Raw genomic sequence first — 14,535 nt, 5'->3', positions numbered from 1 at the left:
TGTCATGCTCTTAATGTTGAGAGCACAGGGTGAGTTCAGTGTGATTCTCCAAACAAACTGGCTGTGGGCAGTGTCAGTTTTCGTTTCTCCAACTTCTTTATTTATGTATTCTTTTGAGACAGAGTCTCCCTCTGTCACCCAGGCTGGTGTGTAGTGGCATGATCTTGGCTCACTGCAACCTCCACCTCCCGGGTTCAAGCGATTCTCATGTCTCAGCCTCTCGAGTAGCTGGGATTATAGGTACGTGCCACCATGCCTGGCTAATTTTTGTATTTTTAGTAGAGAGGGGGTTTCACCATGTTGGCCAGGCTAGTCTCGAACTCCTGACCTCAAGTGATCTGCCCGTCTCAGCCTCCAAAGTGCTGGGATTACAGGCGTGAGCCACCGCACCTGGCTCTTTTCTCCAATTTCATATTGTGAAAAATTTCAATTATTGAAAATGTTGAAAGAGCAGTACAGTGAATGGGAAACTCACCAGTTGTTAATATTTTGCCGCATGTGTGTGTTCTACCTATCTGTCTATCTCCACACATTTTAAAGTTGTCACAGTCATGATTGTTTATCCCTGGATCCTTTGTTGTGTATCTCCCAACAAGAAAACGTCCCATGTGACTACAGCCCTCCTGCCACGCTTGCCGGCATCCACACCTCTCAAGGCATGTTCCTGCCTGGGTTTGCTTTGCCTTCTCTCACAACACTGATGTTTTGAAGCACCCAGATCAGTTGCTCTGCAGAGGCTATCACAGCCTGGGTGTTCCGTTTCTCACTGCTCGACTTAGGCTGAACATTTCTGGCAAGAATACAACGGAGTTGGAGCTCTGCATGCATTTACTTCTCAACCAAGCCGTGCAGGCCGGTTGGGGAGATTCAGATGCAGGTGGGCTAGGTGCTGTGTGTGCCATGGGAGGTTACCCTCCGGGGACACTCTGGACAGAGGCACTCTCTGTCATGTGCTCAGCTTGGCCCCAGACTGAGGCTTAGCAGTCCTCCAGTTGTTCATCGTATGAAGAGCAGGAGGGGATAAACAACTGGACGACTGCCAAGGAGAGGCCAGCAGTAGGGAGTGGAAACCAAAAACTGAGCTTTTACACAAGGCCACATGTGCAGCGCCCCACACAGGGCTGAAACCCCTGTGCCGGCGCCCCTGGAGAGCAGCCCGGGGGCTGGGCCTGCCCTTGTTCACTAAGAGGATGAACCTGGCTGTCTGCCTGACTCAGCCTCGTATCTCCATGATGTGTTAACATATTGGCTCAAAAAACCAAATTTCCTTTAACACCTTAAATGAGGTAAAGAAACAAAAGTGGGCCAGGTGCAGTGGCCCATGCCTGCAATCCCAGCACTTTGGGAGGCTGGGGTGGGTGGATTGTTTGAAGTCAAGAGTTCAAGACCAGCCTGACCAACATGGTGAAACCCCGTCTCTACTAAAAATACAAAAATGGCAGATACCTATAATCCAAGTTACTCGGGAAGCTGAAGCAGGAGAATGGCTTGAACCTGGGAGGCGGAGGTTGCAGTGAGCCGAGATCACGCCACCGCACTCCAGCCTGGGTGACAGAGCGAGACTCTTGTCTCAAAAAAAAAGAAGAAACAAAAGTGGATTTTTTGTTGTTATTTTTTGTTTTGTTTTTTAAACAGGGTCTTGCTCTGTCACCCAGGCTGGAGTGCAGTAGTGCGATCTTGGCTCACTGCAACCTCCATCTCCTGGGCTCAAGTAGTCCTCCCACCTCAGCCTCTCTGGTAGCTGTGACTATAGGCGCCACCATGCTCAGCTAATTTTAAAAATCTTTAGTTGAGATGGGGTCTCACTGTGTTACCTAGGCTGGTCTAGAACTCCTGGGCTCAAGTGATTCTCCCACCTCAGCCTCCCAACTAGCTGGGGTTACAGCTGTAAGCCACCATGCCCAGTTAAATTTTCAGCTTTTTATTAAAAAAAGTTAATGTTGTCCAGCCTGGTTGTTTGTTTAAGCATCTTTTCCCGCCTTTTTTGGTATTTCTGAAACTCAGCTTGCTGCAGCATTCTCACAGTCTTTGAAGTAATAGTGCACACTGGTTTTAATTGTGGACCTGTCTCAATCTCCATTCTTTTTTATTTTTTTGAGATAGGGTCTTGCTCTGTCTCCCAGGCTGGAGTACAGTGGCGTGATCTCAGCTTACTGCAACTTTGCTCTTTTGGGCTCAAAACGATTCTTCCACCTCAGCCTCCTGAGTAGCTGGTACTATCAGCACGCTCCACCACACCCAGCTAATTTTTGTATTTTTTTGTAGAGATGGGATTTTACCATGTTGCCCAGGCTGGTCTTGAATTCCTGAGCTCAAGTGATCTGCCCATCTCGGCCTCCCAAAGTGCTGGGATTACAGGCGTGAGCCACCATGCCCAGCCAAATCTCTAGTCTATTTTGGTCTCTGAAACTTAACATTCTGCTTAAGGAAGGGCTCATATATAAGGATATTGAAACAAATGTTGTTTTATATGATAATAATGCCTGAGGATCAATACATACATATTTCATATCCCAATATCCCAAAAATAGCAATCAATCTATTTGCGGATGCTGCAGATCACTCTGAGGAGTTGATTCTGAGGCTGTCCCTAAGGACCTATGCCAGGAGATATGTCCCGGAAGCGACTGTCACAGATGCAGGATGCAGTCCCCCAGATGATAAGGCAAGGCCTGAGGGTCTGTGCTTATAGGGGGAAAGGTTTATTACACCTTCTCCCAAGCAAACAGATGGAAAGCAATACCTAGAGCAGCTCTGGTGCTTGTGTGTGGGATGCCTCTGCAGCGGCCTCTGTGGCTTTGTCCTCATTTCAGTTAGAGTTGAGAGTACAGTGCATTTTCATGTATGGTGGACTTTATAAAACCTAAGTCTGCTTTCTACTCAGTAAACATTTAGACATTTTTCTTTTCACATTATTCTCCAGTTACTAAGATTTTGTTGTCAGATCCACATAATCCTTCTGTTTTTTGGTGAAGACATATTATAGACTTAGAGTTTTATTTCTTTCCACAAATATTTTGACATTGTCATTTTTGCCTTAGTTTATACAACTATTTTTCTAAGCTCTAGATTTAGTTTTCACATAGATACCTCTGGTGATTTAATTCTGGCTTCCACTTTTGGTTAGCAGTGGTGACTTAGATTTCTTATCTACATACTACTTCTGAAGCCTGGTTCTGTTGTGCTGCTTTTAGCAAGTGGTACACAAAAAAGCACTAAACGATGAGAAGAGTATTTTTGTTTCTGTCAAATTCAAAGGCTAATATGGAGGGTTTTTTGAGTTTATTTATGATCACTGGCCAATAGCTCTAAGCTGTGATATCATGTTCTTTGTCATAGAAATTGAAGAGACAGTGAAGAAATACTTATTTTAAAATCAGTGTGATAAAAGTTAACGCACATTTATACTTCCCATAATTTTTGTCTTCTAATAGCAAATAATATGGGGACTCCAGTACCTGGAGATGTGAATTCCATAAAAATGGAAGCATCTAAGAGGCAGTGAACACTGGCGCTCACAGGTATGTAGCAGTCACCCAGCATGAAGTCAGCCTGTAAACAAAAAGGAAACCGTTCTAGCCTTCTAGCAGTGTATTTTCCAACTTTTTTCATTTTAAGTAAGTCAACAAATATGTACCAAATGGCTTCTGTGGGCTCACGGGGTCACCCCTGTGCCTCCTCTCAGTTCTTGCTTGGAGCAAAGTGACTTTACACTCAGCCATCATTTTGGCCAGTTAGAGCCTTGGGCTGGAGGCATGGGAGGCGGGCCTGGGGAGGCCACGGGCACTCATGGAGTGGCAGGGTCTGGGCCTCAGCTCTGTGCCCAGGAGCTTCCCCATGCTGGCCAGGTACATCAGAATCTGGCACGTGAGTGTCCCTGCACTCACTGTCCAGCCACCCCCCTTGATAGCAGGATCCCTGGGAGCAGGCCACTTGGCAGTGGGCATGGACTCAGAGCAAAGCAAGATGGGTGCCTCAAGAGCTTGGTCCCACTCAGGCCTGAGACTGACTCCCTTCCTGGTGAGGATCAGGGAGAGGATGTTCTGCCCGCAATGCGTTCTGTGCTATTTCCCTGTTCTGCACCAGGGATAATGTAGCATGAACTTTGAAGGTGGAACCTGGCTCACTGTGCTGTGATTGGATTTGATGTCACAGAGTCTCCTTTGATGTCAGAGGCCTCACCTAGAAGTGGGCCATCCTGGGACGGGTTTACAGCACCTGGAGGTGACATCAGGTGTTCCTCTCCAGCAGTCAATGCCAACAGCACAAAGTATCTGTCTGCCGAAGTACCTGGCAGTACTAGTACAGGAGTGGGCTGTGGGAGTCGGGAGTCAATGAAGCTCTGAAGCTACCGCACACTCTGTCATCTGTTGATTGTTCCTGGGCAGAGTGGGCCCTTGCACCTGTTTATTGACCCAGAACTGGGCACGGGCTGGCGGTGTCTGTGCAGACTCATAGTTTCTCCTACAGGTGATTAAAAACCAAACTATCAGAGTTTTCATGTATTTTCCTAACTTTTTCCAAGTAGAAGCATTCTCTTTTTCTTTTACTTTTCTTTTTTTTTTTTTTTTTTGTTTTTTGAGACGGAGTCTCGCTCTGTCGCCCAGGCTGGAGTGCAGTGGCCGGATCTCAGCTCACTGCAAGCTCCGCCTCCCGGGTTTACACCATTCTCCTGCCTCAGCCTCCGGAATAGCTGGGACTACAGGCGCCCGCCACCTCGCCCGGCTAGCTTTATTTTTGTATTTTTTAGTAGAGACAGGGTTTCACCGTGTTAGCCAGGATGGTCTCGATCTCCTGACCTTGTGATCCGCCCGTCTCGGCCTCCCAAAGTGCTGGGATTACAGGCTTGAGCCACCGCGCCCGGCCCATTCTCTTTTTCTCTATGATGATCTCAGGCTGTCTTCACACGCACTGTTGTTTGCTCTGTGGGGGCCCGTGCTGTGATACTCCGAGTGTGGGCTGCAGTGTGGTCAGCCCTGCCCTCGCTGGCTCTGGGGATGTGGCCATGTGGCGTCCCCTCACCCATCTCAGTTGTCTCATCTGTAAAATAGGAGCAACAGTGATAATCACACTTCTCAAATCTGTTCTGAGGACTAACACTGTTATATCTGTAAGGTGCTTAGCACAGCACCATGTTGTAAGCACATAATGTCAGTTAATACCATACTAAAAAATTAACATTCTATAAATTTAATGGCAAGCTTTATTTTTTTTTTTTACATATCCAACTTTTTTGCTATAAACTTACGGGGTACAGGAGCAGTTTTGTTGCATGGACATACTGTGTGGTGGCGAAGTCTGGGCTTTCAGTGCATCTGTTATCGGAATAACGTAATCATACCCACTAAGTAATTTCCCAGCATCTACCCTCCCCTCACCCTATACCATTCCAAGCCTCCATGATCTCTCATTCTACACTCTACATCTCTGTGGACGTGTGAGTTAGCTCCCGCTTACGGGGGAAGATGTGCGGTGTTTGTCTTTCTGTGTCCAAGTTGTTTCACTTAGGATGATGGCCTCTGTTTCCATCCATGTTGCTGCGAAGGACAAAGTTTCGTTCTTTTTTATGGCTGGATAGTACTCCATTGTGTATATATGCACCACATCTTCTTATCCAGTTGTCTGTTGATGGGCACTTAGGTTGATTCTGTGTCTTTGCTGTTGTGAATTGTGTTGCAGTAAACATGCGAGCGCAGGTATCACTTCAATAGAATGATTTATTTTCCTTTGGATATACACCTAGGAGTGGGACTACTGGATTGGACGGTAGTTGTATTTTTAGTTTTTGGAAGAACTTCCATTTCATTTTCCCTAGCAGCTATGCTAATTTACACTCCCACCAACAGTGTACAGTGTTCCCTGTTCTCCACGTCCTCACCAGCATCTATTGTTTTTTGTCTTTCTTTAATTTTTGCAAGTTTGCATTGCTAACAGAATACACCATAGTTTTTAAGGAAAACACATCAGAAAATACCGGTATCAGAATATGTATAGGTACGAGCGCATCAGTCTGCGCCTAGAGACCCGGAAAACCGGTCCGTGGTGATGAGTCACATCGATGCGCTCCTTCTGCAGATATTTATAGAAACTCGCGAGTGGCGAGGCCCGAGCACGCAGAGACGCGTGACCGCCACCCCCTGCCTTTGCCCGGACCAGCTCCCGACTGCTCCCTTCTCTTTATTCAGGTCTTGGCTCCACGGCCCGCCTCGGAGAGCCCTTTGCCGACCCGGTGCCCGGCCTGCGCCGCCCTGTTTGCTCTCCCTGGTCCTCAGAGCGCCCACTCCCGTCAGGTCGCCTGTGTCTGTGCCTCCCTGAGGAAGGCAGGGCCTGGCGTGGCCCGCGCTCCGCTCTGCCCTCGGGACAGAAGGGGGTCAGGGAAGGTGGTCCCGTGTCCTCAGGCAGAGTCACCTTGCAGATGGTACTGAGGGGGAGAAGCCGCGCCGCTGCTGCAACAGACTGGGCGCTTCTGACCGCGCCCTCTGGAGGAGGGTTGGTGGCAGAGGCCGTACCATGTGCACGCCGCGAGGCAGGTGGTCGTCAAGGCCTTCAGGCTGCAGCTGCTGGGCAGGGTGTGAGCCAGGAGCATTGCAGCTGCGGGGAGGGCAGGTGGGCCGGGCCTCGGCAGGCCTGGGGAGTCACCATCCAGGAGTACGGAGCCCCAGAGCAGAGGGCATGGGCATCGCCTTCTCCCAGCGTGGGGGCGGTGAGGCGAGGTGGGGGCTGTGAGGCGAGGTGTGCGATCACCAGAGGAGGAAAAGTGCGCCTAGAGGCGGGAACCCTCCAATCACAGGTCAGCACAGAGGCGGGCGCCCTCCAATCAAAGGCCCGCACAGAGGTGGGCACCCTCCAGTCACAGGCCGGGGCCTTCCAATCACAGGGCAGCAGAGGGGCAGGCATCCTCCAATCACAGGCCGTGGCATTGGCTGCCCTCACCTGCCGCTGAGGAAGGAGGTCCGTTCAGGACCATGGCCCTGGAAAGGAATGATGGGGCCAACTTGATAGTTTAGCCATTGCCTAGGTTCTAGAGATTTCCATTTTTTTTCTTTTGCTTGTAAAATGTAAAATCGAATCTTTTATATTGGCTATTTTTAGGACTGGAACAACTACTGTAAAAATGATTTTTTAAAAATCTGTGCTGGAAGGGTGCAGTGGCTCAGCCTGGAATCCCAGCACTTTGGGAGGCCGAAGTGGGTGGATCACCTGAGGTCAGGAGTTCGAGACCAGCCTGGCCAACATGCAGAAATGCCTTCTCTACAAAACATACAAAAATTATCTGGATGTGGTGGCGCGTGCCTGTAATCCCAGCTACTCGGGAGGCTGAGGCACAAGGATCGCTTTGAGCGCAGGGGTCAAGGCTGCAGAGACAATGCTGTGATTGCTCCACTGCATGCCAGCCTGGGTGATAGAGTGAGCCCTTATTTCTAAAATAATAATAATGATTCAAGTGTTACTCCTTGGAGTTTTTCTGGTTGGCTTTTGTTTTACCATTTTAAGTGCACAGCTCAGTGGCATGAAGCACATTCACGTTGCTGTGCAGCCGTCACCTGCGTCCACCTCCAGAAGATTTCCAACTTCCCAAACGGAAACGCTGCCCCCATGAAACACGCATGCCCCTCCCCTCTCCTGCACAGCCCCGCTCCGCTTGCTGTCCCGCGGCTCTGAATGCTCTAGGGACCCCATGTCAGTGGGACAGACAGGATCTGCCCTTCTGTGCCTGGCTCGTGTCACTCAACAGAAGGTCCCCGGGGCTCATACACGCGGTGGCACGTGGCAGGATTTCCTTCCTCGCCAAGGCCGCTTTCTGTTTACCCATCATCTGTCAATGGACACTTGGGACATTATTTGGTTTGGGGAGCAGTGGACTCTCTTCTTAAGGTCACATCTCTATTTTGCTTTGAGATACTGGGAGAGCTGGGCTTGACTTCCTTTGCATTTGCAGGAGGAATGCCCCTCCCACCACAGGCCGCGCAGCTCACCGGATAGTGGCAGAGTCAGCAGCAGTACAACCCCTCCACAGAGCCTCCTGTGCAGAATGCTGCCAGCTTACACACCCCACTGGCCTCCCCTGCAGAATGCTGCCAGCTTACACACCCCACTGGCCTCCCCTGCAGAATGCTGCCAGCTTACACACCCCACTGGCCTCCCGTGCAGAATGCTGCCAGCTTACACACCCCACTGGCCTCCCGTGCAGAATGCTGCCAGCTCACACACCCCACTGGCCTCCCGTGCAGAATGCTGCCAGCTTACACACCCCACTGCCACAGCTGCCTGGGGGCTGCCCCCAGCCGGGGTCTGCGCTGCAGCGTCTTTGCAGGTCTCCCAGCAGCAGGCGACAGAGCCACAAGCACAGCCCCCAGTCCAGGGAAGGACCCAGCAGCCAATCGCAGCACCGCCACCTCTCCTGCCAGGTGGCTCTCAGTGCCACCCCCACAGGCTGTGCAGCTTGCGCTCCACCTCCTTACCCAGGGGCAGGCAGCTCCCCGGGCACCATCGCAGGTACTCAGAGGGGCTGCCCTCCAAACCCGGGCACAGGCTGAGTCCTGACCCGCATGGGCTGCCATGCCAGAATATTCTTGGTGGTCTGTGCTTCTCCAGGAATCTGTGTTTCCAGTGAGTGTAAAGGACTAGATCTAACTTGTTCAATGTTTTTCCTCTACTAAGCGCTTCTGATGAAATGGTGAGGGCCGTAAGTCAGCGTTCCGGGTAAAGGTTTTAGTGGAACTGAGAACTGAATGTGTTAGTGACGGGTTGCTTGCTGCCCTTGAGGGTAACCAGTTGTTGCAAACACTCTGCCCCTTGTCACCTCATCCGCCCTCAGCTCCTGTGGGCAGCACCCCTTTCCATCTGCTCTGTGCAGACAAGCGGCACCCCCCAGCAAGTCACAAAGCTGCCTCTCCAGGTGCATCCAGATGTGCAGGTGTGGCTGTGGCCATGGTGCCCAGAGCCCAGAGTACAGCACCACCCGCCCCACCCTCACCCCCACCATCAAGCCCTGGGGCCATAGGAGAGCCCTTAGGACAAGATTGCAGAGCAGATCAAGCTGGTGAGAGAGCTCAGTTATCTGTGGGAGAAGTTGCTTTTGCTACAAGCTGTTTAATTAGAAGTTGAAATGTTTCTCTCTAATATGGCAGGCGGTAAAGGCATCTGAAGAACTGGCCATAGCTGCTTCTCTGGTGATTCTTTGGCACCAGCCTACTCAGATTCTAGAGCAGGGGGCATCTGGGGTGCGTGCACAGTGTCTGGGCACTGCAGGTCCCCCCACCGGCACCCAGTGTGGTCTGCATTGGGGACCGCCAGGGCACCGCGTTCCCTCATTCAGGTCCTTAATCTGAGCCCGTGACATAGGGGCTGGAGTCTCCTTCTTCACAGCTGATGAACTGCTCCTATCTTTCAGGAGAACCAGGTGCATCAGCGTGTCGCGGAGCTGAGGAAAGCAGGTCTGTGGTCCCAGAGGCGTCTGCCAAAGCTGCAGGAGGCCCCACGGCCCAAGGCCCACTGGGGCTATCTGCTGGAGGAGATGCAGTGGATGGCCACAGACTTTGCCCAGGAGCGGAGGTGGAAGGTGGCCTCTGTGAAGAAGGTGGGTTGGAATAATACTTTGCGGAAATCACATCGTGAAAGAGAATTGAAGAAGTAATTATATTATGTAAAAGAAGATTTCTAAATTTAATATGGCCAATTTAATGTTTGAGTTTTCATCACTAACTTTAAGTCTTTTTTTTTTTTTTGGCAGAGTCTCACTCTGTCACTCAAGCTGGAGTTCAGTGGCACAATCTTGGCTCACTATAACTTCCACCTCCCAGGTTAAATTGACTCTCCTGCCTCAGCCTCCTGAGTAGTGAGGATTACAGGCAGCTGCCACCATACCCAGCTAATTTTTTGTATTTTTAGTAGAGATAGGGTTTTGCCATGTTGGCCAGGCTGGTCTCGAACTTCTGATCTCAGGTGATCCACCTGCTTCGGCCTCCAAAATGATGGGATTACAGGCATGAGCCACTGCCCCCGGCCATGTGGACGATTTCATACCAACTGGTATTTCATGTCTGGCCATGGCACAGTCTAAATTGAGAAGGATTATCTTGAATTATGTTTGCATAGAAAGCCCTGTGATAACTGTGGTTCATGTTTCATCTGGACTTTATTGCCCATTAACGTAAGTGTCTTTGGCTGACAGTAAAGGGATATTTTCTAGGGGAATATCCATTTTACTTTTTAATATTGAATATTATTAGAATTGTTGATGGAAGCAGTATCATGAATGGATACTAAAAATGGAAATAGTAGACTTCCTTTGGAATTCTCCAGAATTAAATATGTATATCTAGTGAAAACACAAGATGTTTCCATGTTACTGTGTGCATGGAGACCCTCCCAGACAATGTGGTGATTGTCTTCAGATGGTCAGAGCCGTGGCCCGGCAGCTGCAGGCCAGGATGCACAGAGAGGCCAAGACCGGGAGGGAGGAGCCGAGCAGGCTGAGACGGACGGCACCTCCACTACCAGAGAAATCCAGCGTTCCTGGTCTAGTACTGCGCAGGTAAACACACTTTTCCTCTACAATTTGCCCTCAAGTTTTCACTCGGGAGCTAATGATTTTATATTTGAATTCATGATTTTTTTCTTTTAGATAGTAGAAATTAAGCTGCAAATTGAATTTCAAGAGAAACAAAAAAAGACATTAAATTTGAATAAATATTCAAAAAGAGGTAACCAACTCAGTTAATATTGTGTACTTATTCAAATAGTAGTCATGTTAAAGCCCACTGCCAATGTGAACTGTCAGAATTCGTTGTGCTGCTCCTGCGCTTTGTGACAGGGCATAATGAGACTGAAGTCTTGAAAACGTTATGAATTCTACCTTTGTTGGTAAAGACGCCAGCATCTTTGAAGCAGGCGCTCCGCTTGAAAATAAAAGCGACATGGTGAGTGTTTTCTTTGTGATGTATTCAGGTGACTTGGGATTAAAAAAAAAAAAAAACCCTTATGGGACTTTATATTTAGAAGTTCTGTCAGTTGAAATATGAACCTGTATCTGTTGTTGCAGTGGTAGAAGGCTGTCGCACAATGAATGATTATTGTGAAAGCTGTTAATTTGGTGCACACAAATAATTGTCAAGAACTTTCTAATAAAATACAGAAATAGATTAATAGTTGCTACACACAAAAAGAGAGACTCCATGGTAGAACACTTTAGGAAGCACATTTTATCTTTTATGAACCAATATGTGTTTCCAGACATGTAAGTAATAATATCAAGCATGGTGGGAAGAGTAGATTAGAGGCTGATTCTGATCTGTGTTGGGATGGACTGGCATTCACAGCACTGAGCAAAATCGTCTTCGAGGACAGCATTTCATTCTGTTGTTGACATGTCTTTTAAGAAAAAGTACTAGTTTGGGAATTTTTCACAGATACAAATAAACTTGACCCCTAAATTTAAAATATTATTTTAAAAATAAAATGTCAGATTTATTCATTTGTCACAGAGTTTATTCTGTTGATGGTTATACTGGCTTTGGCTAATCAGAGATTTTGACATGCAGGCATCCAGCTGAAATGTGACTTGGTGCACCCCGAAGATGTGAGTTTGTGCTGTATTTAAGAAAAATATTTTACCCCGTCTCTACTAAAATTAAAGTTAGCCAGGCATGGTGGCGGGCGCCTGTAGTCCCAGCTACTTGGGAAGCTGAGGCAGGAGAATTGCTTGAACCCGGGAGGTGGAGGTTGCAGTGAGCCAAGATCGCGCCACTGCACTCCAACCTGGGTGACAGAGTGAGACTCTGTCTCAAAAAAAAAAAAAAAAGAAAAGAAAAGAAAAAGATTGTAAACATCCACTTTATATCCTTTACCTTTCAAATTTAATGGCTAAATTTAAAATACATATACTGGTTGCAGTGGCTCACACCTATAGTCTCAGTGCTTTTCCACCCATTCACTCACCCACCCACCCACTCATCTATCCATCTACCTACCTGTCTGTTCATCCACCCATCCATTCACCCACCTACCCGTCCACCTACTCATCTGTCCCTCCATTCATCCACTCACCCACCCATCTACCTATCCACCTCCCAACTTGTCCATCCACCCACCCATCCACCCATTCATCTATCTGTTCATCTACCCATCTACTTGTCTATCCATCTGTCCATCCACCTATCCATCTATCTACTCATGCATTCACCCACCCACCCACCCACCCATCCATATATCCATCCATCCACCCATCCACCCATCCACCCACCCACTCAGCCAGCCATCCCATCCATTCATTCATCCATCCATCTACCCATCCAGCTATCCATCTATCCATGTACTCATCTGTCCATCCATCTACCCATCCATCCACCCATCCTCTTATCTACCCATCCATCCATCCATCCATCCATCCATCCATCCATTTATTTTTAATTACCTACTCAAAGTGGAAAACCAACACATGACCCTAGGAACTCACAGTCCTGGTGGTATCAGAAAGCACAGGGAAGGTGCTGCAGGCACAGAGGAAGAAGTGCCTGACCCTGGGAGAATAGAGGTCATGCTGAGTCTTCAAAGCAAATAGGAAGTTCCTAGATGGTTGCAGGGGAGGGAAATTCATGGCAGCAGGAGTGGTGCACACATGCACATGACAGGGAGCGGTGCACACATGCACATGACAGGGAGCAGTGCACACATGCACATGACAGGGAGCGGTGCACACATGCACATGACAGGGAGCGGTGCACACATGCACATGACAGGGAGCAGTGCAGTGCATTCAGGAAGCTCGGGGCTGTGTGATGAGAACTCAGAACGCAGGGAGAAGGCAGCACAGGCCCAGAGGATGAGGGGCTGTGCGTCAGAGAATGGTGGTAACCTCCTCAAGCCAGCCCAGGGCCAGCCTTGTGTGCAGGCGTTTCTGAGGATGGCGCGTCTCTGCATGAGCTTTGTGTGTCATGTGCAAGAGTGTGTGTTGTGTCCTGTGTGTGGGAGGGAGCTGCCGGCAGCGCATTTGTAGGGGCCGAGGGCCAGTCAGGATGTGCCATTAGAACCATGTGGCTTGACCGGGCGCGGTGGCTCACGCCTGTAATCCCAGTACTTTGGGAGGCTGAGGCAGGCAGATCACGAGGTCAGGAGATCGAGACCATCCTGGCGAACCGGTGAAACCCCGTCTCTACTAAAAATACAAAAAAATTAGCCGGGTGTGGTGGCGGGCGCCTGTAGTCCCAGCTTCTAGGGAGGCTGAGGCAGGAGAATGGTGTGAACCTGGGAGGTGGTGGAGCTTGCAGTGAGCGGAGATGGTGCCACTGCACTCCAACCTGGGTAACAGAGCGAGACTCCGTCTCAAAAAAAAAAAAAAAAACCACGTGGCTCCTGAAAGCAAGCCAGTGATACCAGAGATACCTGGTAGTAGCATCTATGTCTGATTAGATGTACATCTTTTGACAGTCTTTTTAAAAGCATGAGTGAAGAAAGAAAGACATAAACTTCCGGATTTGCATAAGTGAGCTTGCCAGCTAAGGAAACACACGAGTATTATCTGTATCTTCAGGAGCACTTGATTCGACTCCAGGAGCAGAAACTGCAGCTGCCCCCACCACCCCCACCACCGCAGACCCTGCCCGGGGCCCCGCAGCCAACCACACAAGTGCAAGTGCAGTCGCCACCCCCTACCACAGCAGAGCCCCCAGCTCACGGCTCCGGGCCCAGAGCCCTGTTGACAGGTACCACCATGGCTAACCTCCAGGTAGCCTGGCTCGTAAGCGTTCAGTCATCGTTGCTTTTTTTTTTTTTTGAGATGGAGTTTCACTCTTGTTGCCCCAGCTGGAGTACAATAGTGTGATCTCAGCTCACCACAGCCTCTGCATCCCGGTTTCAAGCAATTCTCCTGCCTCAGCCTCTGAGTAGCTGGGATTACAGGCATGCGCCACCATGCCCAGCTAAGTTTTGTATTTTTAGTAGAGACAGGGTTTCACCATGTTGGTCAGGCTGGTCTTGAACTCCTGACCTCAGGTGATCCACCTGCCTTGGCCTCCCAGAGTGTTGGGATTACAGGTGTGAGCCACCACGCCTGGCTTTTTTTTTTTTTTTCTTTGAGAAGGAGTTTCACTCTTGTTGCCCGGGCTGGAGTGCAATGGCCCAATCTTAGCTCATTGCAACCTTCCCCTCCCGGGTTCAAGTGATTCTCCTGTGTCAGCCTCCACAGTAGCTGGGATTACAGGCGTGCACCACCACGCCCGGCTAATTTTGTATTTTTAGTAGAGACCAGGTTTCACCATGTTGGCCAGGCTGGTCTCAAACTCCTGACCTCAGGTGATCCACCCACCTCAGCCTCCCAAAGTGCTGGGATTACAGGCGTGAGCCGCCACGCCTGGCCTCATCATGGTTTTTAATACCTGAGGTGGGTTGATGATTCCAGTCCCTGAGGAAGGATAACACGGTGTAACAGGGCAGGGCACGTGTGATCCTTGTTTCTTGTTATTTAGACTCCACCTCCCACCTGCAAGGCCCAAGACTGATGTCAGTGCTGATGTCCCAGATGGCCCAGGTTGCTCT

General features: G+C 49.4%; 1 protein-coding gene across 1 annotated transcript in view; it reads left to right on the top strand.

Annotated features, from left to right (window-relative positions):
- LOC117089160 (putative EP400-like protein) overlaps positions 1 to 13,666 on the top strand; it is a 35,161-nt gene extending 21,495 nt beyond the window's left edge. Inside the window, 8 exon segments of the mRNA XM_033220064.1 lie at positions 7,940 to 8,017; positions 8,218 to 8,496; positions 9,395 to 9,580; positions 10,398 to 10,488; positions 10,491 to 10,537; positions 10,628 to 10,706; positions 10,817 to 10,922; positions 13,429 to 13,666. Coding sequence (XP_033075955.1) covers positions 7,940 to 8,017; positions 8,218 to 8,496; positions 9,395 to 9,580; positions 10,398 to 10,488; positions 10,491 to 10,537; positions 10,628 to 10,706; positions 10,817 to 10,851 — 795 coding nt within the window. The 3' untranslated portion in view covers positions 10,852 to 10,922; positions 13,429 to 13,666.
- The last annotated feature ends 869 nt before the right edge of the window (positions 13,667 to 14,535 follow it).

The sequence above is a fragment of the Trachypithecus francoisi genome, unplaced genomic scaffold, assembly GCF_009764315.1.
Source record: "Trachypithecus francoisi isolate TF-2019V2 unplaced genomic scaffold, Tfra_2.0 Lachesis_group11, whole genome shotgun sequence".
NCBI classification, from domain to species: domain Eukaryota; kingdom Metazoa; phylum Chordata; class Mammalia; order Primates; family Cercopithecidae; genus Trachypithecus; species Trachypithecus francoisi.
Note: the sequence above shows the minus strand (reverse complement) of the source record. Positions and strands in the feature narration are given on the sequence as shown.